Genomic DNA, 25862 nt, shown 5'->3' with positions numbered 1-25862 from the left:
GTGAGTGCATGAGAGAGGGAGAGGAAGGTGCATGCGTGATGACTATAGGCAAGTATAAAGGTTGAATAGTTTAACAAAACAGTTTTAAAATGGTTGTTACACTATTTAAGCATACAAGTTGTGTTGATATGTAGCTATAAACTACACTTTAGTGCACCTACTGTAATACCTAGCTCAGGACGACATTTAGTCCAGGTCAGATTTATTATGGCCGGCCCTGGGTGCCTGTAGTCTTTTCTGCCAGTCCGTTTCAAAACGGAGCAATTAGACTTCTTGACTTATGCTATAATGGATAACTTTGGTTATATATATGTAATCCTCTAGTTAGAAAGGTTGTTTATTGTTTATATGCAAAAAAATATGCTTAATCCCATTTGGAATGGTAATGCTTCAAAGTTCTGTTTTTCTGCGATTTGATGTATAGTGGAGAACTTTGATCATACCAGCTGAACTCCTCTAGATAGAAAGGTCATCTTGGACTTAAATTGAAGCTTATAAACTTGGGAGGTTTTTCATATACATTTGAGGCAGTGATATGTATAATAAAATGCTTGAAAATGATCACTTTTGATGACAATTGTCAGGCGGACAGATTTTTTTTTTGTCTTTTGGGGTATGTTGAGGGTGATATTTGACAGCAAAAAGGCAGCAATCCCCAAAATCTTTTTTTGGTAGTTTCCCCTATGTGTCAGGATACACCATGCTAAATTATAGGGTTATATGACCATTTATGTAGCTCCAGTACCTTAATATTCACAATTATGTCATTCCGCCAAAAGCTTTTCCCAAAAAGGGTGTTTTTTGGCTCCTGAGACCAAACGGGGCCGAGTTGGGGGTGGTCATTACCATCTTGTGATGGCTCAAGGTATAAGATAATAAGAAATAATAGTGAAAAAAAGGTAGCAAAAAACATCCTGAGGGGTGGACCTGGCTCCCGGCCTAGAAGTTCTATGCATATGTTTGTGTCTGAGCGTGTGTGGTGGTACTGTACATACTGTACCTACTTGACATGATTTGCTACTCATTTGATTCATCATCTTTTGACTACCAGACCACTTTTTAATGTTTACATCTGTGTGTGCGTTGGTTACTGCATACCACTGCTGTCCAGTGGTGCATAGTTAGGGCCCTTGGTACTGATGAAGCCTCTTGTGGTTGCAGGTTTGTGCGGACAGCCATTCCCTTTACACAGGAGCCTCAGAGGGACAAACCGGCCAACGTCCAGCCTTACTACCTGTACGGCTCCAAAGTGGGTGTACACTGCAGACACACACACACACACACACAACACACACATACACACAGATCAGTAAATACAGTTTATGACATGATTCAACGCAGTGTAATACATTTGCATCACATACTCAATTGTACAGATATGCCCAGTAATGGAATGCTTAGGTGACATGTGAAGCACCAGCATAGATGGCTGAGTAGATAATATGAGACATGGATAAGACATTGTTGATATAAAAAGGGTACCTTCTTCTTATGATGTGCAGCCACTGTATGTGGTCTGACGTGTTTAGGATTAAGGTGGAAGCTAAAATCGCTTTTATAACGTCTTGAAGTGCTCCTTAGAACATTAAAACTCAGGTGCTTTGGTACAGCTAAAACAATAAATTGTGTGGTAGGAGCTAGCTTCATCCAGTCTCTTGTGTTTCTTTTCAGAGTGCTTGGCCAAACTTATATGTTAACTCAGAAAAGGAAAAAAAAAGGCCGCACTTTGCATATACCGTAATGTTAATATGGTTTTGTTTCTTTTAACTTGCATTAAACACTGTCCTGCGGCTTATACACAATGCGGCTTATATGCCCTAAATTACTGTAAATGTGTTTTATCGCACAGACGCGTTGTGGCTTAGCGCCTTCCTCAGTGTGCTCGCTTGAGCTGACTTCAAGTAAGCTAGTGCACAGGACCCATTGTGGCTATGTAGGACAAGACTCCTCAACGTCATTAAACGAGCATGTGAAGTGACTGTGCAGTGCTAACGTCTCTTGTCTGGTCCCCCCCCCCCCACCCCCCCACCCCCCCACCCCAGCCGCTGAACATCGCCTACTCCCACATCTACAGCTCGTACAGGAACTTTGTGGGGCCGCCGCACTTCAAGACAATCTGCCGTCTCCTTGGTTACCAGGGCATTGCCGTGGTGATGGAGGAGCTGCTCAAGATCGTCAAAAGCTTGGTAGCCATCATTTTGTCTCTGAGTTGGACATGCTCCTGTGAAGCAGATGTATATGAGCGCCTACAGTGATATTGATCATGACTCACTCTCATTTCTCTTATTCTTCTCTCTTTCTTTGTGCACACGCACACACACACACACACACACACACACACACACACACACACACACACACACACAAATAAACATCCAATCTCTCTCTTTCACATACATAACTCTCTCTTTCCCTCCCTCTCTCTGTATTTCTTTCTCTCTCTCTCTCTCTCTCTCTCCCTCCGCCCCACAGCTGCAGGGCACCATCCTCCAGTACGTTAAGACGCTGATCGAGGTGATGCCCAAGATCTGCCGCCTGCCACGTCACGAGTATGGCTCCCCAGGTGAGTACGGCTCCCCAGGTGAGCTCGGGTCACAGCGACTGGCTGTCAGCTCTGATTAGCCAGTAGCCAGATTAGCCCTCACCTCCCTGGGGGGCTCAGTCAATGGCTGGCTGAGCTGCTTGTTGGTACAGCACGTACCGGATCAGTAAGATTTATGGTGTTAAGTCACTCCAGTGTGAACTCAACCCCCCCCCCCCCCCACACACACACACACACCCTTCATCACCTCCACTATCACTACCACAACAAGCTCCATCCCTCTAACCCCCCCCACACACACACACAGCCACACACACCGAGCCCTGTCCATCACACACACGTGCAATGTGGGTCAGGGATGCAGCTACGCTACGCTAATCCCATTCCTCGGTAGTGGAGGTGTAATTTGGTCTGAGAGGGATTACGATGACTTTGTATTTGCTATCTCCTTGTTAGTAGACCCGTGGAGAGCCCTGGCAGTGTGCTTCGACAGCAGCAGGGGCTGTTTGAAGGGATCAAAACGCTTTAGTCACTCCCCTCCTATTTATTCTATTTGTAAGACACAGAATGCTGTCGCATGACTGTACCACTACGGCCGCTGCTTACGACGCTAATCTGCGGTCTTGTCTCTCTGTCGGTGTTGTTGCGCTGCCTTCCAGGCATCTTGGAGTTCTTCCACCACCAGCTGAAGGACATCATCGAGTACGCCGAGCTGAAGACGGACGTCTTCCAGAGTCTGAGGGAGGTGGGCAACGCCATCCTCTTCTGCCTCCTCATCGAGCAGGCTCTGGTGAGACAACCCAGCGTCCACTCCACACAAACAAAGACTCTTTGCATAATAACGGTTCAGGTTACTGTTGCAATGTGCAGGGACAATATTGACCCCTTCCCCCCCCACTCCCCCAAATCATACAGAAGTACGTACACACACACTCATACAGTAGATGTATGTATATAGTATATATACACACACACACGCGCGCGTGCACAGTCGCACACTCACACATAAAAACACACACATAAACATATGCATGCTTGCACACATAAAGGTCAAACTTTCATTTTCTGTTAATTTGTTGTAATATTGTCTGTGCAGGAGTATCTGTATTGGGGGTGTTGTTGTGTAACTCCTGTTCCTTTCCAGTGTTGACTTGGTGACATTTAGAGCAGCACTTTAATAATCCCCCCCCCCCACCCCCCCCTCCAGAATCATAAGGGCTCTTTGGTCGGCGATGTTCTGTCCCCTAAGGGTCTCAAGCGCCTTATCGTCACACTTAAAGACGCCGTTAAGATGCTGTTTGTCTCAGCAGAAGCCGTTAACGCAGCAGTCCCCCAAGGCAGTGACAACGATCAGTGCCTTAAGCAGGCGTTGTGCCGTCTTTGAAAGGCCCGTGTGTATTTTACAGCTAACGCTCATCATCACATGTTTGCTTAAAAGCTAAAAAAACACAGCACTATGTGCACGCGTTGCACTCACAAGTCCAGCCAACACAGTCTTGTTGTTGTTGTTGTTTTATAAAAAAAATATATATAAAAGATGACACAGCCAGCCTGATATTGGACTGAATTAGTGTGGTACTGTCTGCCATATTCAGAGAGGGTGCTTTCATCTCTCGTGCTGGATCAGACTCTCACTGCATGACAGTTTTTCAGATGTAGGTCAATTCCTATTGACTAATAAGCACCTTCTAGCTCATATCAGCCATCCAAAATCATGTGTGTGCGTGTGTGTGTCTGTGTGTGTCTGTGTGTGTGTGCATGTGTGCGAGTGTCAGAAATACTGTGTGTTATATTGGGACTGTGAGTGTGTGGATGTCATCTACAATACTGTTTGTGTATCAGAAATGCTGTGTGTGTGTGTGTGTGCGCGTGTGTGTATATGTCTGTGTGTGTTTGGGAAGGGGATGTGGGATGGCGCTGCTGCTGCTACTGCTGTTTTCTGAAATGCAACTTTATTTCTCATTACACGCTGGCAACAAACAACAGGTGGTAAGGATCGAGGTCTTCTCCACGTACTGCACCCACCCACCCACCCACAAACAAAAGCACCGAATCACAAACAAAATCGATCGCACATTGATTTTCGTTGCTCTCTCTTCTCTACTCACAACTGTTTTTACTCACTAGTGCACTGCTCTGCCATAGACATGAGGAAGTTATATTTTCATTAAAACATCCCTCTGGAATGTTCTAGGCAAAAATATAAGCGGTTCCTCCATTTTAAAGAATTGACAACAGAAAAATCTATACATTTTATACACAACATTTTACACAATTTGAACAGTGTCCAACCTCAAATACATGATCAGACTTAGTATACTTTGATGACGTTATTATTGCAGTAAAAGTGTAATAATGCCCCCATTGAGTGTTGTTTTTTTATAAGACCCACCCTTATCTCTATGGCAGTGAGGAGCATCTCTGTCTCTTCTCTTCTTCTTGGCTGCTTGTCATGTTCTGTGCTGAGGCATACAGTATGTGCGGTCATGATGTATTCATGGGCTCCTCTGACCTCCGAGTCTCGCCAAGGTCGCCAAACGCTCACTCCAGCATTCAGTGAAGCTTCCTCTCTCTGTACTGTACTGTACTGTACTTTTCTATTCTCTGTTCATTTTTCTTCAGATCACATACTGGCTGGCCACTGCATTTGCATGCTGAACTTCTGAAACTGTTGTGGACCGTCAGCCAGTGTCTGGTTGTCTCTGGGTTCTCTCTGTGTGTTCTGTTTTTCTTTTTGTTTTTTTTTCTACTTCCCACTGTTTGTTGCTGAGGTGTGCGTTTTGCCTGGTTTTGTGCAGTGTAGCTGAGAACAGAGAATGAAGAGCTTTAGAATGTAAACTTCAGTCTGCTTGTTCATTGAGCACAGTGCTCTTGTGGCCGTTGTGTTGAACTGGATCGATGGAGACCAGTGGTTGGATGTGACTCAACATCCCTCCCCCTGCATCTCCATGACATTCCCATGGAATCTTCTGGAATGCCTGCATTCATGTCCATGTGCACCTCAGTGTACCTCATACTTTTTGTAGCTCCACAAGGAGAGGAACAACACCAGGATCGCTTTGTCAGGAATTGTCTTTAATTCTGATGAAAAGCATATCCAATACATATCACTGTAACTCTTTATCATAGGTGAGATGTATAGGGTTAAATCATGATCATCCCCTCTGTTTACTTATACCAAAGTCCTGATTTCCCGTTTTTATCTTCCAGTAATTTTGTCTGAAAGGACAGGACGTGGCACTTGCCTTACACCACAAAAACAAAAAAAACGTCTTTCGGTAGTTTTGGTTGTCACCAAATAGAATTGCTTCTAGGTTTACTATATCTATGTTATTCTAAGGGTACCAGAAAATAGACCCACTGAGTGCACGCCAGTAGAGGAACAGTGGCTTTCTGTTGTACCTTTAGACCTGCATACCGTAGTTGGTTTGGTGTAGAAGCATTTTTATTTGTTGTCGCAAAAGCTACATCTGCCACCCCTGCTGTTGGTATTTGTGTTGGTGTATTTATTTATTTAGTGTAAAGCATTCATTCAAAATTAGTCACAGGATTGGGATGTAGCATGAAAATATGAGCTGTTATGAGCGCCACATTCAACAATATGGACCTCTGCCTTCCATTATATCAAAAGTAGAGACCCAACAGGGAAAAGATTAAAACCTTAAAATGACCTTAATTAACTTTAACCTTTAATTAAATACACCACACACTTTTCAATCAAATGATCATTATTTTTTTTTCAATTTCAATGATTTAAACATTTTATGTTGACTAGCCAAGAGACGTAATCTGGCCTGTAATCCGATTTGCTCTGAAAAGCCAGAAAGTGCGTCAGACTGGGATAGTTCTGTCTGTTTGCATCCCGAAAATACAACACCTGGACACACGCACACGTGCGTGTGTGTTGGTGACTCACAGTACGACCTCTGTCTGTGTGTGTGGTGTTGTGCTTGGGCAAGGACAGACGGGAGTAAGTCAGTGATGTGTTTGTGTGTGTGTGTGTGTGAGAGAGAGAGAGAGAGAGAGAGAGAGTGTGAGTGAGTTCATGAGGGAGAGAAACAGATTATGGGTAATCGTGGTGACGCCTCCGGGCTCAGGGCTCCCTCTGTCTGATTGGGGTCAGTGAGCGTGGCTGGACCTCCCCTCCGCCCTGCTAGCAGTCCGCGCTCCTAGCGTTAGCATGACCATGACGGCGCCGTTTCTCCTCTCCTGTCACGCCTTGTCTATTTTTCAATTTCTCTTGTCTATCTTCGATTTGTTTTTCTCTTGCATTGTTCATAAGGGGTCCTGGTTTGAATTCCCCACCAGTAGAAGTGTGTGTGTGTGTGTGTGTGTGTGTGTGTGAGTGTTTGTGTGTGTGTGAGAATTGTTTAGATTGTGAATACAATGGGCTCTATTTGACCGCAATGGCTTGATGTAATTGCTCATGATTATTGGCACATGTACTGTCGGACGGTGTCTTTGTACATGAATGGTGGAATTGGATGCAAAATTTTGACAGGAATTAATTGCACAGCCTTGAAATCAAAGCTAAAAATATCTAAACACCATTTTGGTGCCCCTGGTTTCATTTGAATTTGAAAATAATGAGCATGAATAATCTAAAATAGTAACACGACTGCCAATTTGTGATTTACACCCCAATACTGAAAAATAATGCCACAACTGGCATACTAGACTACAACCTTTGCCAGAATAGAGTCCATTGTTGAAGGTCCTGGGATCTTTAGTGACTCACTGAGGTGTTGATTTTCACCATCTGCTTCTATTATTTTTGTTCGTTTTGCTTTTTTGTCGTTTTGTTCATCACAGTCACAGGAAGAAGTGTGCGACCTCCTTCACGCTGCGCCATTCCAGAACATTCTCCCCAGAGTCTACATCAAAGGTTCGAAATCTCCCTACCGTGGGACGTGACAGCCGTGTGTCTAAATAAATGATTTACAACTCATTTTCAGTGTGTTTGACCAGAGATGACAATAAATGTCCGCCATGACATATTAGCCTAGTAATTATTTGGTGATCACATGGATCATTTTGCTGTGTGTAAATTTATGATGTATTTGTCGTGACCTTGTGACCATCTCAAAGGAAATGATAGCACTAAAACAAGGGGCAAGATTTACAAGATTTATGGATAAAAACATACAGCCAAACAAGGCAAGAAATGGATATCGGAGAACAATATTAGAATTTTTGAGTGAGCACAGAGTGAGCAAGGCCAGAGTGATGGCAAATAGTCATTCCTGCTTCAAAACCCAGATTGCTGCCCAAAAGCCTAAAATCATTGTGGAGACATGGGCAGGCTTGGTAGATATTATAAGAACCATTTTTAGAGCTGTGAAAGCAAATTAAGATGTTTCCATTGATTCTTTAAAAACGGTATGAATGATTTTGGACATGGCGTTTTTCATAAAAATGTTTAAAAAGATCAAAACGCTTCTTTTTTTGATTGCATGTTCATACCACATTGCCTTACAAACGTTAGCCATGTGGCAGTGGCATTCTCAGTTAGAACATAGGCTATATTGGTTAAGAGAAAAAAAAAAAAAAAAAGAACAATTACTAAATTAATCAGTATTTGCCAGGGAGGGGTGTGAATAATTTTGTCCCTAGCTGTTTATGACTAGATGTGTCATTGTATGTGTTCTTAACTGTCTCATTTAATTGTGTCTGCCATTTGCAGAGGGCGAGCGGTTGGAGGTGCGGATGAAGAGGTTGGAGGCGAAGTACGCCCCTCTCCACCTGGTCCCTCTGATAGAGAGACTGGGAACCCCACAGGTGAGTCTGGAACACACCACTAGCCATGCCCTGATGAAGGCCAATATGGCCGTAACACGTAGGCCCATGTGCTTTTAAATACCCAGTGCTTGCCATGAACCATTAAAGGCTTTTTATATTCCTAAAAATCTCGGAGTGCCTCTGCTAATTCTTTTTTCCTTTGGATTCTAACCTCACCCGTAGCAGAAGAGCACCTGAGTAGGCTTAGGCTACTAATTTATAGACTCCTGAGCGCCCTAAGCCCTTTTGTGTCTTCACACCACTAGTCATGTTTACGTGGACAATTTTTTGTCATTCCGATTAAACTATTCCGATTGAAAATTGTGTGCCGTCTGTTTACAATGGGATACATTGTATTCCGATCAGGTGCTTTCAAGCGCTTTAAAATCTTTGATCGGAATAGCTGTTGTTGCCTACTTTTCGTTGGGAAGATACAGCAGTCAATCGGACTACACCACCTCTTCCATTCCGATTTAAAAATTCTGATCGGATCAGGAATTTTCATTCCGATTGAGGTGTTTATATGACCATTTCTGTTCCGATTGACCCGTTATTCCGTTTCTAATCAGAATAGAAGTGTCCATGTAAACGGAGCTACCGTCTTTGAGAATGAGCCCTCTTTCGGCCACTCATAGCTTCAGTGGTCTCAGCAGTGGTGACTCTTATAAAGACAGCATAGTCCGTTTAAAACTGAAGGATGGCCCTTTCATTTCAGTGCATATGTCATGAAACTCTAATTTCTGATATTGATAAGCCTAATAGTCTTCGACTAATCAGTCATCTGATGACTATTACCAGTCATCCTTACTAGTCTGTGTTCAGTAGACACTATCATAAGCTGCTTTCAGAACTAGGTGTGAATCTGCATGTTCTACAGATGTCAAGTGGTCGGGCCGTATATTGAAAAAACATAACCGGAATTCCGAACTTTGCCGGCTCTTACAGTGCTCCCCTCCTAGTATTTCCGATGGACATTACGTGAATGAGCTTGTGTCTGAACGAAGCGAAAAAAACGCAGAGGTTCTGTTCATGTGCGTGTTCAACCACATTCAACCTGTTCAACCACGCAGAGATTCTGTTCGTGTGCGTTGGTATCGTTCACACATATGACCGCATAATATCTGCATGTTCGCGTCATGTCTGAATCACCCCAACGGTCGGACCTCTGTTTGACAGAACTCCGCATATGCTGTGGAGGATGTATCTGAAAGCAGCAGTAGTGACATCCTGTGCTGCTTTCCCATCTTACTTTTAGAATAAAATGTAACGAGCAATCAAAGTCTGTCTGTGTGAAAAAACAATCCATCACCTGCTTGGGGTATAATTAGTGCTGACGCAAGATGAAGTCCCTACCTGTGTCTGTCATCATCACCCGTCTTCTCGTTGGCTGACAAGCTGACGTGCCTCTAAAGTGATGTACTCATCGATGTTGCCGCTGGCTGAACAAATACGCCTCTTGTTTTTTCTCGCGGGTCTGTTTGACACATGTGTCTTTTTCTCCCTCAGCAAATCGCCATCGCGCGCGAGGGTGACCTGCTGACCAAGGAGCGCCTGTGCTGCGGGCTGTCCATGTTCGAGGTGATCCTGACGCGCATCCGCAGCTTCCTGCAGGACCCGGTGTGGCGCGGGCCGCCGCCCACCAACGGCGTCATGCACGTGGACGAGTGCATGGAGTTCCACCGCCTCTGGAGCGCCATGCAGTTCGTCTACTGCATCCCCGTGGGAACGCACGAGTTCACCGCAGAGTACGTCCGGTTACCCCCCCCCCCCCCCCCACCTCATCTACGTCACACCCTTTGTTTTGTGACCCCTGTGAGGTTGAACTTTTTTCGCATTCATTCGTTGTCGTTTATTGGGTTAATATTTGTCACTTATATTTACAGGCAGTGCTTTGGTGATGGGTTGAACTGGGCCGGCTGTGCCATCATCGTGTTGCTGGGACAACAGCGCCGCTTTGACCTCTTCGACTTCTGCTACCATCTGCTGAAAGTCCAGCGGCAAGATGGCAAAGACGAAATCATCAAGAATGTGGTGAGTACATCCTCAAAGGTTAAAGGTCACTTAAAAAAAAAAGCCAAGAACACATCTGAGCATCTGTTGTAGTAGCCTCTTCATCCTGATAACACCTCGCTTTTGTACCCTGTGTCTGTTGACGCAGCCCTTGAAGAAAATGGCTGACCGCATCAGGAAGTACCAGATCCTCAACAACGAGATCTTCGCCATCCTCAACAAGTACATGAAGGCCGTCGAAACGGACAGTTCCACGGTAGAGCATGTGCGCTGTTTCCAGCCTCCCATCCATCAGTCTCTGGCCACCACGTGTTGAAAGTGACCCACGACGGCCACCCTGCCCCCCCCCCCCCCCCCCTGCTCCTGCGCCCACCCCCTACCATCTCCTCTCCCCGGAACCCATTACAGCTCACCAAATCACCACACACATACAGTACACACATGTATTCATACACACCCAACACACACATCCATCGTGAGTTCTGAAACCATGGACCCCCCCCTGATGTACGGAAGTTCCAGATGGACTCTTTACCTCCAGACTCTTGATGGCACTCGAGGGCCAGTAGCCTTGCTGTGCTCTTTCTCTCTCTCTCTTTCTCTTTCTCTCTGTCTCTCTCTTTCTCTCTATCTCTCTCTAGCCTTTTCAGTTTTAACACTCAACACTCTTCGCAGTCCCCAGCTGAAAGATCACAGCACACCTTAAAAGGTGTGGAGCGGAACTAGAGGTGGAAAGGATCCACTAGATTTCTTTTTTGATCAGCCCGGGCCCAAAACATAACTATAAAGGCAACAAACAAACAAACAAACAGACAAACAAAGAGAAGACATAAAAAGGGATAGCTGATACAGCATGAGAACTGTGAAAGGTTTTGACAGATTTCTGTCTACAAAGATAAGAGAGAACTACTTAAAAATATGTTATTCAGAGTAAAATTTCTTAATTTTAAATTCATGTCATATAACCATTGAGTCTTTGGTGACTGAGAAGAAAGGTATACGTCATAGATTTGCTTACTTTTTTAACGATCTAATGTCACCCTGTAAAATCATTCAGTAAAGCAGAGAAATCCAAATCACCTTGTGTTGCCCATTCACCCTTTAAAATGATATTTTATTTCTTCACTTTTTACTCAGCCCAGGTCAGGGCAATACATTTGTCGTGTAAAAAAAAAAATATATAGAATTTTTGGTTTCATAATTTGGACACAAAGAATTAATCTCAATGTCTGTATGTATGAACCCCTTCGCCGAGCCCCCTCACTGTGGAGTGTATGAAAAGAAAACAAACAAAAAAAGATAACAGCTTTCTGAATTATTGTATTTATTTGACCTTTATCCTTTTTAGGCTTCTGTGCCATTTTATTAATGCCTGTGTTCCACTGTAAAAAAAAAGATTTGGAGTTTGACTAAACAAGGTACTGAGTGTAGTAATTGTTATTTGTTTTTAATTATCATCTCATGATCTGAACCTTCAGCATACTTGCCTTTACTAATATTTGAAAATCATGATCTGATTTTTTGAATTGAGCCCATCACCAGTTTGTTTGAATGGTTTACACATTTATTTTTTCCGCGCGCACATATACCTACCATGAAGAGAGCAGTGCTGATGCTAAGCTGCACAGGGCAGTTCTATGTGACCGACCCATAGGAAAGTCTTCTGATATACCTCTTGTGGTGCTGCCAGACCAGGGTCTCTAACATGTTCCCTTGTTAGCAGAGTGAACAGCATGGTCATTGCCTATGGACTGCAGGTAGGGCAGAGCATAGAAACAGTAATTTTAGCAAAATTACTTGGAAGAGATGAGAGAAGTCAAACGGATTTTTGAAGCTAATACACAAATGTCCTCTCTTTCACAGATGAAGGAAAATTAGAGGAGAGAGAAGGATTTAGTAAATGTGTGTTCAGTATTCACTATTTCGATCTCTTCGATTTAGCAGTGTTAAAAAATGAATGCAATTTGTCTCTCTCTTCTCATTTTATATTCATATAAAAGAAACATTTAAGAGACTGTCTGGTATGGCAGCTGTTACTGTAAATTGATATGAGTTCACTCACTCATCCACTGTTATAACTTTTTTTTTGACTTTGTTCTACTGTTTTTATTTGGGTACAGTATTTGTTTTGAGTAATTGGTCCTTTTACAGTACTATATTTATGCATACAGTACACTCTCTACTGTTCCTTGAAGGGGTGAATCTGTTGATATAAAAGTAATAAATAAATGAAGTGAAAATTGATGAAGCTTTGTTTTCAGAAAAAAACCTTAGCATGACCAGTGTAATTTATTGTCATCATGAGACTCTTTGTGAAATGAGGTTTTGTTCATGATGTTGTTGTACGAGTGATCATGTTTTGAAATACAAAAAACCGTGAAGAAAATAATGAAATTGTACAACAAATGGTCCTGCAAAGGAAGTGAAATTGTTGTATTTCCATGAAATAAAAAGATCTAACTAAATAATGTTGTTTTTCTCTTGTGGTCATAACTTGATCTGAGATGGTGGCCCATTTTGAATGTGAGCATCTGTTTAAAAGTGTTAATTTGCAAATAACATGTTGCTTCTACAGCCCATGTGACAAACGGTTCTAGGATATATATATATATATATATATATATATATATATATATATATATATATATATATATATATATACACACACACACATATCGTTCTAGGATATACATATTACATATACATGTGTGTGTGTGTAACAATATGTTACAAATTCTGTCCTAGATTCACACCCCCACCATATGAGAAGCAAAACGTGAGGAACAAAGCACAGCTTATGATATTCTTACATGCCCATTCTGTACTAAGCTTCATATCTGTCAATTGATATTAGGCTGTGTTGTGTGCACAAATACATTACTGGAGCTGGAGCATAGCCTGAAAAGTTGTCTAATTCATGGCTTTCACCATTGCGCCCTTATCAAAATGCACTTGTGCTAGACTTTTTTCAAGTTGCTCCCCTTATAATATAATTGTCATCCACTTTTATTTGGATTAAAAGTTGCTAAAAATGAATAAATGTAGGCCTGTGTAGCCTAGATTAGGCTATATCTTTTTCTGCAACTCCTTTGTAATCCCTTATGTATTTTCAAATCTCAAATGTGAACTGTATCTTGCATTTGACAACATAACTAACTGTTGGCCTACTTGTTTCATAAACTATTATTAGATATTATCAACACTTAATGTAGCCTAGGCTACGGTAGCTCAAGTTATTTGTGGGTGAAATAAAAGTTACGGAAGATCTGCATGCATGTGTTTACTTTGGAACCCATGATTGCGGCTGACCATCTTCACGTTGATTGGCTAGGAAGTGGTTTTCTTTCATTCGTCACTCTGATTGGACAAGACTCCAGTTTTAAAATTTCAGCGGGTGGAGCTGCCTGTCTGTTTTCGACTGCGTCAGTGAGACAGTCAACTCGTTAATGAAAGGTTTTGATTAACAAAAGTGTGAGCTGCGGGACATTTGTTGTCGTCAAAAACACACAAAGGCAATAGAAGTAGCATTGCCGAAGCCATGTCTTTTTCACGGGCACCTGTGAAAAGATTTAATGATGAAATTGGTAAGTGACTATTTACATAGCCATGATACTACTAACGTTACTGTGTTACTAACGTTGCTATACTGTCGCTAACATTAGCTTTCTTGGAGTGAATTAGCAAACAAACGAGACGATATAGTTACGAGCATGTTCAGCTACTGTGCCTAATGTAAGTTAAGTTGCAGTTATTAATGTGTGAGTAACAACCAATCTGTAAACTTCAAGTTAGAAGAAGTTAGTTAGCGTTAGCAATAGCAAGAGCTAAGGAGGTCGGTAACGAGACCTTCGTTGGACAACGCCGCAAACTTGTATCAAGATGCATGACTGCTTTACCCTTAACTGTTTTCTGGGAAACGTTTTGCGCTTGGATAGATATGCCTAATGTACATCTGTTTTAGGTTGCGCCCCTGCTCCTGGCACATACGACGTGAAGACCGGTGGAGCTAAGGCGGGTGCTGTTTCATTCCAGAAAGCGGAACGCTTCAAGCCCGTCAAACGTGAGTTCCAAGACTTGTTACAGATTCCACCCAGAATATGCTAAATATACGGTCTTATTTTACCACATAGAACCACATTTTAGCACACAGAAGCATTTGGTGTTGCTTTACAATGGACCGTTTCCTCTGGTAAACGATGATTGCCTTTTTCATCCTCCAAGCAGCTGACGCTACCACTGTACCACTGTCACCGAAGATGGATGTTCCTGCCTCCCCAATTCGTCGAACAATGTCTGTCGACGGTTTGGTAAGTGAATACTAATGTTATTGTAGGAGCTCCATAATAGAAACAGCAGAGTCTGAGGTTGTGATTTATCTTGCAGTCTGAGACAGCAAGCGCCAAGAAAGAGAAGGCTAGTATGTCCATACATATGAAGCAACAGAAGCTACTGGAGAAAGAGGTAAGTCGTTTGCCAAACTGAATCATAACAACTGCACAAGTCACATGTTCATCTCCAGTAGATAAGGAGAAGGCTTGGTGTCATGAAATAGTTACTGAAGGCGAGATTGATTCAAGCTTATGCGTGCAAAATACCCGAAGTGGGACTGTCTACTGCCACACCTTAGACAAATATTATGACCCCTTTTTCAAAACTCTAGCTGTACAAGCTACATAGCAGGCTACACAACACGGGACTGAAGAAAATAATGAATTTATTTATTCCCCCCCATGAATATATTTATTTTTTCTCTCTTTTAGTCTAAAACTGCACTTTATTAGAGCACCACATTTATGTTTAAATGTTTAACCAGAAGGTATAAAGTACTGTTCACATTTTGTCACTTTGGACAACAACCTATAAGCATAATGCAAAACACTACAGTCATAACCAAATATTGCTCCAACATGGCTCTCTCTCTCTCTCTCTCTCTCTGTTCTCTGCAGATCCGGTCACTGGTGCAGCAGAAAGGGGAGCAGGACCGCCAGCTGCACGCCCTGGAGGAAGAGGTCAAGAAACTGGAGGCAAAACTGCTGGTCGCCACCAGAGAGAAGACGGGCCTGGCCGCCAACGTGGCCTCGCTGGAGAGGCAGCAAGGGGAGCTGAAGAAGACCAACGAATTCCTTAAGAACAAGGTCAGGGTTATAGATTAGTCGTTTGGCTTTGGCACTCTAATGCCAGCAAGGTTATGGGATTTGGCAGACACTTTTGTCCAAAGCAGCGTACACATAAAAACAATGCAATAGTTGATTTGATTTAACAGTGAACACTTTTAAAAAGTTGGTCATACTACATTAGGGAGAATAGCAATACTAGACAACAATGGCAGTTCAATCAATAGCATGTGTAGTTAATGTACCTATTGGTCATTAGGACCACCAAGGTCGAGTCTTTTTTTTTATTTTTATTTTTTTTATCTGTGGCACGCACAAACTGATAGAATAATGTATGTGTATTACTTGTATTGAAATGATCACAGAATTATTTCAACTGTTTGCATTCTACCGACTGTTGTTACTGGAAAGATCTGATATTTGGTTTGAGTTGTTTTCTTTGTTCCATATATATATATATATATATATATATATATATATATGCTTCTGAATCCTCCAGTTTTCAGCTGACACATCAAAGAAAAAGATCAACGCTCTCAGTATGGAACTGATGGAAGCGAGGAATAAACTAGATGCCAAAGATAAGGTAAAACAATGCTTTCTTCGTAAACCGTCATGCACTGTCAAGGGGTTGGAAACGGAGGAGTTCCCGGAAGTTTACCATGATTCATAATGTCATGGACATGCATTGCATTACAAAACTTCGTTATTGGTTTATTCGTATGCTTATTTATTTTCACCAGGAACTGAGTTTCCTTCAAATAAGTCTGGAAGGAAAAATCAAGATGTTAGAGGCAGATCTATCAGCTTCCAGGGCCACTCTCGCTGCCCTCACAGAGAGAAATGATGACCTGGGTGAGTTTGTTTACCATAATAGAAACAAGATTGTTAAATACTGAATTAATGGACACTAAATATTTACATTTGTTGTTTGTGTCATCTTCAGAGGACCTTCACAAGGAGACAAAAATACACAATGAAGAGCTTGAAACAGAGATGGACAAACTTCATGGTGACTAATATCAAGTTTTCACTTAGTTTGCTAATTTGTGCTGTAGGTTTCTATGTGTATTTATTTATTCATGTATGTAATATTCTCAACAGGTGTGATACAGGAACTGAGGGAGGAGATCAAGGCTCTTCAGCAATACCTGGATACCGCCAATGAGGAAATTCTGGTACTGGTTTTGTAGGTTTAGAAGTAGTAGTAATAGTAGAGTCTGTCTGTATATAAGTAATGTGTGGAGTATTACTCTAGAGTGATGAAATATGAAATTATTCTGTCTAACTTTATTATGTAGCTGAGCCACTAGAAGCCATTTCTTTGATGTGTTCCATAAATTGGATTATTAGTAAGGGAAGACAACTATTTTCAAATGTTAATTTAGGTAGATCATATGTTTTGCTGTCCTTACCTTTAACTGCACATATGCTGCAGGTGTCTATTCTTTCAACCGAAATGTGAGGTTTGGTTGGATTCCTTTAATTTGAATGATTTGTCTCTGTGAAGGACTTGCGCAGTAAGCTGAAGGCCTCCCAGAAGGCCTTGCAGCAGCTCGAGCGGCAGAAGGAGAACGGCAGCGACGAGCTGCAGGCCTCCCAGCATGCCGTGCGGCAGCAGGAGCAGGAACTGGCTCGGCTCAGGGTGGTGCTGCGGCGCACGGAGGAGGAGCTGGATCAGCGCGTGGCCCACCTGGGGGACAGGTGTCTGGTGCTGGAGGACGAGAGAGGTGAGCCGAGAGACGTGTCAGGGGCTCGCGCCGATTTCTGCATTTCTCCCTCTCTGAATATTTAATACTCTCTGTAAAGCGCCATGACACATGTGTAATGTTTTGGCGCTCTATAAGTGAAATTAAATTGAAATTGCATTTCTCCAACTGAGGGACAGAGTGGAGCTGTGGTTGTGTTGTCACCTGTCAGTCTGACGGTTCGGGCGCTATCCATTGCCTTTTACCTTTGCTAAACACCCCCTGCTGTAGTTTGGTTACCAGGATATCCAATGCAATGTTTTTTGTTTCTGCAATGTCTTACTCTTGTCTTTACGTTTGTCTTTGTCGTCAGGATCTTATTTTCTTTATGTTTCTGATGTCTCTGTACAGCCAAGACCCAGGAGGAGGGCTTGCGGCGGGTGCAGGAGCTGAAAACGGAGATCGGCACCCTGGAGGAGAGCAGGCGTGCGGAGCAGAAGGAGCTGGAGGAGCTGAAGGAGACCCACAGCACATTGGCCACCCAGCTGGAGGAGGAGCAGGTAGAGTGGAGGAGAGGAGAGGAGAGGCCATCGGCTCACTTCTAATCCTGTCATTGGCCTCGTTTACATGGATACTTTTAATCTGATTACAAACGGAGTAATGGCTCAATCGGAATAAAAATGCTCTCGTGTAAACACCTCAACCGATCGGATTTTAGCGCGATCAGACTAAATTTTCCAATCGGATCAAGACTCTGTGCTGATTATCCGATTGATTGAAAAAATCCACTCATGTATACAGGTACTCCAATTGTTTAAGTAATTTTTTTCTTTCTGCACAGGTGTTTCCTATGTGGTAATAAAGCAGAGCGATGTAAACAAGTGACGGCAATACAACTATGATCTTCTAAATGATGAAATGCTTGTTCCATGTAAACGCAGATTAAACATTGGTTTATTTAGCGATCATGTTAACAGTTCAGTTGAAATCTTTCATCTTTCATTTATTTCAAACTTCCACGTAAACGGGGCTATCGACAGGGTTCCCACAGGTCATGGAATTTTACATTTGACCTAGTACCGAACACATTTTAGCAGATGTGCCTTTAATTTAGACGCTGTTTTTAGATTCTTCTATCTAATTGTGACATGACTTGACTAATTGCTTGACATTTTTACAAAATTACACTCAAATGATGAAACTAGAAAATAAAGATTCCTGTGTGCTATCGTAAAGCTGATCTTGTTGTCCCTCTCTGCCCCCCTGTCCGTGTCCGTGTCCGTGCCGTGCGGTACCCAGGAGCGTAGCCGCTCCCTGAAGGCCACCCTGGAGCGCGAGTGGGACTTGGCGGCGGCGGAGCGACGGCGTCTGGAGGCGGAGCTGGAGGAGGCGCTGGACGAGCTCTCCAATCTGGAGGCGCAGGAGCTCCGGGGGCTGGAGACGCTGCAGAGCCTCCAGGGCCACAGCCAGGCGCTCCAGAGCGAGCTCGACCACGCCAGAGAGCAGCTCGACAGGTCAGAGGTCACGTGTGTGTGTCTGTGTGTCTGGGTGTGTCTGGGCATGAGCAATATGAGCGTTAAGGGGGAATTCACACCAAGAACGATAACTATAACCACGCTCCAGAGCGAGCTCGACCACGCCAGAGAGCAGCTCGACAGGTGTGTGTGTGTGTGTGTGTGTGTGTGTGTGTGTGTGTGTGCAGGAGCAATATGAGCATTAAGGGGCATTCACACCAAGAACGATAACTATAGCCATAACGATAAAAGCGTCCACAATGACCAATGGTAAGCAAAGTCTCTCCTTGTGTTAATGTGATGGCTAAATGTGGTTGGTTCTTTTGCTCTGAAAGTGATCCCCAACGACATTGTTCTTTATGACGTTATCGTTATAGTCTGTGTGTGAACATCGTCATTCATATTAACGAGAGCAATACTTTTTTATAGTTATCGTTATAGTTATCGTTCTGGGTGTTAACGGGCCTTTAGACATTTGCATGTAGATTGACTGCAAGTTGTTTTCATTGTGATAATTGAGAGATTAGTGCCTGAATGTTCTTTTGGTTATTTTTGGAGACCTGTTTTAGTAATGTCGTGGTAGACAGCATTTAATGTTTTGAATGTTGATTGACACTTGATGGGCCTCATTCTGGAGAGACAAAAGCAGAAGATGCTGAAGGACACATTTGCTTTATGTAAGGGATAATGTATAGAACGCCGGTCATTATCGGAAAATAATTCCCGACAGGATGAACTGAACCCTGACGCGCAGCGGAGGGGTTTTGCTTCGTCCTGAAGGGAATTATTTTCCGATAATGACCGGCGTTCTATACATTATCGCGCTTATTATATGGCTACTTGCCAAAACGAGAAAAGAAACTCATCTCAATGTGTCTTTAGCAATGACTTGGCTACCGTTTCGTGGCTTCCTCAACAACTAGCGGAGTGAACCCGTTGCCATTGGTAGCGGTCATTATACCTTCGGAGCGGTCATCTATCAAGAAATAATGACCGGTAGAACGTTGGGAAATCCCATTCAAGTCAATGGAGTGTTCTACTTGCATTGTGAAGAGCCGTATAATAAGATTGTATTAATAATGTGTATTGAATGTAAACCGGAACTGGGTTTGTCCATGCCTAGGCTGTCTCAGTCGGAGGTGGAGCGGAGCGGTGCGGAGGAGCGTCTGTCTCAGCTGGAGGCTCAGCGGAGCGCGGCGGAGGAGCGCGTGCGTGCGCTGGAGCAGGAGGTGGCGCGGCTCAGCCAGGAGCTGCAGGAGGAGCAGCGGCGGCAGGGATGCCTGGAGCAGACGCAGGAGAAGGCCAGGGAGGAGTACGCCAGGTACGCACACCCCAACACTCATCCATCCATCCATCCATCCATCCATCCATTCATTCATTCATTCATCCATCCATCCATCCATCCATTCATTCATTCATCCATCCATCCATCTGTCAATTCATTTATTCTGTTTATTCAATCATCCATCCTTTCATCCATCCATTTATGCTGTGTTTCTTTAATTCTGTTTTCATTCATTCATTTCAATACAATACAATACAATACAATACAATACAATAACTCAATGAGTATATTGATGTGAAGATGCTCTCCTTGTGCTAGTTTGTCTGTAGCCTCATGTCTTTGTTTTTCATTCTAATGCAAAATCTAGAATGCTCCTGGAGGCGCGCACACAGCTGGCGGAGAAAGAGGAAGAGCTGGAGTGTGCTCAGGATGCCCACGGCCGTGCCCTCAGCGGCCTGCAGGGGGAGCTAGACAAGCAGCAGAGTGCCCTGGCAGAGCTGGAGAAGGAGCGGGAGGAGAGGAGCAAGGCTCTGGAACAGCTGGAGAAGGAGAAGAACGCTATCCTGGAGGATCTAGAGAAGGAGAGAAAGGAAAAGAGCAGTTCCCTGGAACAGCTGGAGGAGGAGAGGAGCAAGGTTCTGGAACAGCTAAAGGAAGAGAGGAATAATGCCCTGGAACAGCTGGAGAAGGAAAGGGAAGAGAGAAGTAGCACGCTTGTCAGTCTAGAGAAAGAGCGAGAGGAGAGGAAATCTGCCCTGGAGAAGCTAGAGAAAGAGAGAGACTGCATCATGGAGGAGCTGGAGAGAGAGAGGAAGGAAAGGATCAGCTCTCTAGAACAGTTTGAGAAGGAGAGGAACGATACACTGGAACAGTTAGAAAAGGAGAGGCAAGAGAGAAGTAGCACAATTGTCAGGTTAGAACAGGAAAGAGAAGAGAGAAGTCATGCCTTAGAACAGCTGGAGAAGCAGAGAGAGGAAAGGAAATCCGCCCTGGAACAGCTAGAAGAGGAGAAAGACAGAATCCTGGAGGAACTAGAGAAGGAGAGGGAGTTGAGGAACAGTTCTCTAGACCAGCTAGAGGAGGAGAGGAGCAAGGCTCTGGAAGAGTTGAAAGAGGAGAGGAATAATGCACTGAAGCAGCTGGAGAAGGAGACAGAGGAGAGGAGTTGTGCTTTAGAACAGCTGAGGAACGAGAGGGAAGAGAGAACCGGCGTCCTGGCTCAGTTGGAGAAGGAGAGGACGGAAAAAAGTCTCGCTTTAGAACAACTGGAGAACGAGAGAGAAGAGAGAACCAGCAGTCAGGCTCAGTTGGAGAAGGAGAGGGAGGAAAAAAGTTGTGCCTTAGAACAACTGAATAACGAGAGGGAAGAGAGAGGCAACGTCCTGGCTCAGTTGGAGAAGGAGAGGGCGGAGAGGGCTCGGCTGGAGCAGAGGAGGAGGGAGTCGGCAGAGGGGCGCGTGGCCAAGGCCGGTCATCTCGACGCCATGGTGCAGTCCCTGGAGGAGGGCTGTGCTGAGCTCCAGAAGAGGCTGGAGCAGTCGGAGGAGTACAGGAGCAGGCTGGAGGAGCAGGTGGAGGACGTGGGGGAGCAGAGGGAGAACCTGCAGAGGCAGCTGGAGCAGGAGAGACGAGAGATGGAGACGAGGCTCACACAGGCCCTCCAGCAGAAGTGAGACAGCAGCTGTAACATTTTGTTTTTTTAAGGCATTCTCTGAATATGTGATGGCTTTAGTTAAAGGTGCTCTAAGGGTAAAGTACTCTAGGGTAAAGTCATTGTTGACAACAGAGAGCTAGCTTGCTATTCCCTCCCCCTCCCTCCTGTGCAAACGAAGCTCCTAAACTCCACATCTCCTCAATAATTGGCTGGAACAGTTTATGTTTTTATGGTTAGTTTTTGAAGCCTGGGCTGCCTATTAGACTGTGTATTTTCAGTGTATTCAGGGGACAGACATCTATCAGATGGTGAGGTGATGTTTGCTGTATGTAACAAAAACATTATTAGCTTAGAAACTGTGTGACATCGCACCTAGAGCACCTTTAAATCCCCCCCCAAAAAATGGCATGTAATTATCAGTTTTGTATTCTGCTGGAATTGTAACCGTTTATAGTCATTGGTTAATGAAAGTATAAAATCCTAGTAGTCATCCTTTTTTCCCTCTTAATCTCTTTAGCTCAAACGATGCAGAGATAGAGAAGTGGAGAAACCTGTATGAGGAGCTGCGTGCTAAAGTTCAGCCGTTCCAGGTAAGTGTCGCAGTGTAGTTTAAAGGTGAGCTATGCAAGTTTTGGAGGAGGAGGAGCAGTAGTATGAATCTGCTTTATTATAGGCCCCATCCACAAGCCCACTGCACTACCTTGACCCCACTATAGACCTGACGTATTCACACACACACACACACACACACACACACACACACAAAGAAAGTAAATCATCAACGAACAAGAGAAATAAATGAAGCTGTAGGTTAGCCTAGAAATCTAGATGCCCCTAATGGCGTTTTTGGTGAGTTGGTGAGTTTCTAGACTCTACATCTTGACGTGGGTCTAGCTCGTTAGGCTAGCTGTAGGTAGATCTTGGCCTGTAAATCCTGGACAGCCTTGACTCTGAGATGCCTGTGCCTTCCCCGCCCGCAGGAGCAGCTGGATAACTTTGCAGCGGAGAGGAGTGCGCTCCTGAGCGAGAAGGGGGCCACGCAGGAGGAGCTGACCCGGTTAGCCGACGCCTACGCCCGCCTGATGGGCCATCAGAACCAGAAGCAGAAGATCAAGCACGTGGTCAAACTCAAGGAGGAGAACTGGGACCTTAAAGAGGTCAGACTTCATCATATCAGTAACTACATTAGTGGAGTTGCGGTTGGTGTTGGAACTGGGGGGGGGCTCTTTATAGTTTATTTTATCATTAGATAGGTCTTTGTGTATGCACAATTAACACTTGATTCCTTTGATGTTACTTTTGTTCAAGAGAGAGATATGTAGGTTAGATCTATAGATTAATTAGTATACCAATTAGTAAGATAAATGTGTTGAATAATTGTTTGTGTGTGTTCTGTGTGTGTGCGTCTGCAGGAGTTGTCTAAGCTCAGGATCCAGGTCTCAAAGCAGAAGCGTGAGCTGGAGCAGTTGAGGCCGAGCCAGGGCCCACGGTTCGACCCCAGCAAGGCCTTCAAGCACGACCACAAGGAGAACCAGCGCCCCGCCACCACCACCACCACCACCACCCACAAAGCTGGTAAGCGCCCATCTGCTGGAGCTCACTCCACACGGCCCAAGCACATGGCAACCAAGAGCCAACCCAGACATGTCAAGGTGAGGAGGAGGAGGCATGGGAACTCTTTGAGCAATGTTGCTGGGCAACCTCATAACCGGTTCCATGTGTTCTGAATGATTGGATGAAAATTGGCCTGCTGCTTGGTTTAAAGATGGAAACAAAATGTTGCCCAATATCAATGGGGACATGCCAGAACAACAGCGCTCAGGAACCTTGCCCCGCAAGATTGCTCGAAAAGTTGCCTGGTGTATTATCAGATTAAACACTTGCTTGGTGTCGGTGGTGGGCACAGTCCGTTTACCTTTTGGTATAAGCATTTTTTTTTAGCTTTTGTTTTTAGTTTTTTTGTTTTCCCCAGTGTATAAATACTCAAGGTCATGGTAACATTACCTTTTGTGGATGTAATTGCCCTACAAATTCTTGAAAAGCTTGAAAACCTGGTGGTAGTGATGTATTGTGTGTTTGACTGGTTATTTTGTTACATGCATTTTGGAAAGTAACCCAGAGTAGCATTGCATACCGCCTACTCAATTGAGCAACCTTTTAGAATGACACTGCCAGTGAAGTTCAGCAATATGAGGGCTAATGAAATTTTTTGGCAGCGACAAACATGACTATATACTGTACTCAAACAAGACATTTTTTAGTAATGTTGCCTATCTTCGAAGCTTGTGTAAAAGTTTTAAACAGTTTAATAAAGAGACAATGTATATTAAGATGACAAACATTTATGCCGCCTTGTTTTTTTTATAGGCTACAGACCTGTAATTTAAAGGCGGAGTGCAGAAAAAAGAAACCTGGACAGAATTGATGACTCCAAAAGCGTGTATGTATTTAGGTGTGGTTGCTCACACAAGTGGACATGATGGGTCTTTTCTTACGTCTTGCTTTGTCAATGTATATGTCTCTTCTGCTTTTTACTGGACTATGGCTGTGTACATTACATATGCTATATAATACAGTACATGCAGTGTGCATGTACGTAAAAGGCCCTGTCCTTATAAATACACGTCAGGGTTTTAGCTCCTGTCAAATGAGCTCTTTTATTAAACTATAAAAGCCTTTTTAATTAATTTAGAATGTTTTAGATTATCTGTCAGACCATGTTTATAGCATTATCGCGACACTGCTTTGAAATAAAACTTTTGAAGTCTTTTTGCATACACGTACACTTACATCGTTGACCATCTCTTCTGTGCCCTTGATAAATGCATTTGAACAAATTGGCTAAAGGGTTGCAACAGCATGCGGACTTTGTGGTAGTTTGGAAATTCAGACCCACATCTAGAGAGATTTAGGGGTCTGGCTATGAATAATGAAAATGGCCCAACTCGAGGGGTGGTACCAAGCATGCTTTTGAAAATGTCACTGCACGCAATTGGATAGCACTATGACCAAGGTTTATTGACTGATTCCGGACTTCGACGTTGTTTCGCTGTCGTCATCTGTGTAGCTCATCCCTGGCCCGCCTATATCAGATACACCATTGTGATTCGCGCAGGTCTACTCCAAGGACAATCTGTAATGAGCATCATTGCTGATTCCCAGTGACTCACTGAGCAAATTCAAATTGTATTCTTGCTACAACTCGTGTACGTTGTGGCCTACCATGGTATGAAAAAGTGACAACCACTGTTTGTCCACTATCATTGAACTCACCCTTCAGTGCACATCAAATGTATCCCATTAATAACTTGAATCTCTAACCAAATCGGTGTGAACATTTCGGTGTTTATCATAAAATCAGGGTTCGTACGGGTGCTTGAAATCCATGAAAATGCTTGGATTTTAATGTGGTGTTTTCAAGGTTTGAAAAATGCTTGGATTTGGGGTAAAGTGCTTGTGAATGCTTGAAAGTGCTAGGCCTACATATTTCTCGGCAGTCTGACTCAATAGACCAATTATTAAATGAAGGGAAATAAAATTAATTTGCCGTCTATTAGGGCGCACGCTGACAATGACGACGGGTTTGGTGCTTCTCATTCATCACTCCGCAAACATGTCCGTTCGCTAGTCTTCTTCATTGAAAGTGAAAGCAGACGTGTGGTGATGAATGTTTGATGCAAGTCCGATGTGTGTGGTGAACTAGGCTATTTGTTTCTTAGCAGAAGCCATGAAACGGTAAAGGTCAAATTATTTATTTAAAGATACATCATTTATGAAGTCGTTTTGGCTTTGCCACGCGTTCGTGTCCAGTTTGACGTGTCTGGATTTTCCGATAATGACAGCAGCAATCTCGTGATGCTGTATTGACTTTTAATTTATGCGCGTGTAAGTCTAAGCTATTGTGCTTGAAGTTAGCTGTGACCGACTAGCCTACTGGTTTTCATCGTTTTAACCACAAAGCAGCCTGTCGACTTTAGGTCTACTAAATTGTTTATTTAACACCTTGTCATTTCGCGTTTTGTCCAGCCGTTCACCTCCGTGCGCCCCATGTCATTCAAAACATATTTCGGGATAGCCATCTCACTATGAGAAAACGTATGACAATAGTGCTAAGATATTAACACGTTGGCATGCTTGGTAAACACCAGTCTTGCACATAATATTGAGCTGATTTTTTTAGTGGAAATGGCTTACTGTCGCATTGTGCTGATAGATGAAAAAAGTCGCCTATTTAAAGGCACAGTCTGAATTTTAATCATAGCTCTCCATTTAGTGTA

At 43.5% G+C, this 25862-nt stretch overlaps 2 protein-coding genes across 5 annotated transcripts in view; both read left to right on the top strand.

The window, feature by feature from the left end:
• The window catches only part of cyfip2 (cytoplasmic FMR1 interacting protein 2), a 46045-nt gene extending 33256 nt beyond the window's left edge, over positions 1-12789 (top strand). Inside the window, exons 21-29 of one of the 2 annotated variants that reach the window (XM_062523867.1) lie at positions 1162-1249; positions 2043-2186; positions 2473-2563; positions 3202-3332; positions 7355-7427; positions 8226-8320; positions 9827-10065; positions 10204-10351; positions 10479-12789. In XM_062523867.1, the coding sequence (XP_062379851.1) occupies positions 1162-1249; positions 2043-2186; positions 2473-2563; positions 3202-3332; positions 7355-7427; positions 8226-8320; positions 9827-10065; positions 10204-10351; positions 10479-10646 (1177 nt within the window). In that variant the 3' untranslated portion in view covers positions 10647-12789. Of the gene's footprint in view, positions 1-1161; positions 1250-2042; positions 2187-2472; positions 2564-3201; positions 3336-7354; positions 7428-8225; positions 8321-9826; positions 10066-10203; positions 10352-10478 lie in introns of both variants that reach the window. The other variant, XM_062523866.1, reaches the window with a different exon arrangement.
• A 970-nt stretch (positions 12790-13759) lies between these two features.
• Positions 13760-24370, top strand: hmmr (hyaluronan-mediated motility receptor (RHAMM)). Of its 3 annotated transcripts, none has more exons than XM_062525009.1 (18): positions 13760-13914; positions 14292-14390; positions 14555-14637; positions 14714-14791; positions 15277-15465; positions 15944-16030; positions 16188-16299; positions 16391-16456; positions 16549-16622; positions 16955-17174; positions 17544-17692; positions 18432-18646; positions 19770-19967; positions 20299-21600; positions 22103-22175; positions 22566-22742; positions 22998-23237; positions 23953-24370. In XM_062525009.1, exons 1-18 carry the CDS (start codon positions 13869-13871, stop codon positions 23965-23967), a joined length of 3423 nt encoding a protein of 1140 aa, XP_062380993.1. In that variant the 5' UTR covers positions 13760-13868; the 3' UTR covers positions 23968-24370. The 3 variants fall into 3 exon arrangements, with proteins under 3 accessions (XP_062380993.1, XP_062380994.1, XP_062380992.1); XM_062525010.1 differs by having other exon boundaries at positions 14552-14637; positions 22998-23160; XM_062525008.1 differs by having other exon boundaries at positions 14552-14637.
• The last annotated feature ends 1492 nt before the right edge of the window (positions 24371-25862 follow it).

This window comes from Sardina pilchardus, chromosome 21 (assembly GCF_963854185.1).
Source record: "Sardina pilchardus chromosome 21, fSarPil1.1, whole genome shotgun sequence".
In the NCBI taxonomy this organism is placed as follows: Eukaryota; Metazoa; Chordata; class Actinopteri; order Clupeiformes; family Clupeidae; genus Sardina; species Sardina pilchardus.
This window is presented reverse-complemented; position numbering and strand designations above follow the sequence as displayed.

What these genes read in the sequence shown, in the direction of transcription:
- hmmr (XM_062525008.1), top strand. Translation starts at nt 13,869, where the DNA reads ATGTCTTTTTCACGGGCACCTGTGAAAAGATTTAATGATGAAATTG. An exon ending in GCCAGAGAGCAGCTCGACAG is followed by an intron (nt 18,647 to 19,769) that starts GTCAGAGGTCAC and finishes GTCCATGCCTAG; the next exon opens with GCTGTCTCAGTCGGAGGTGG. An exon ending in ACACAGGCCCTCCAGCAGAA is followed by an intron (nt 21,601 to 22,102) that starts GTGAGACAGCAG and finishes TAATCTCTTTAG; the next exon opens with CTCAAACGATGCAGAGATAG.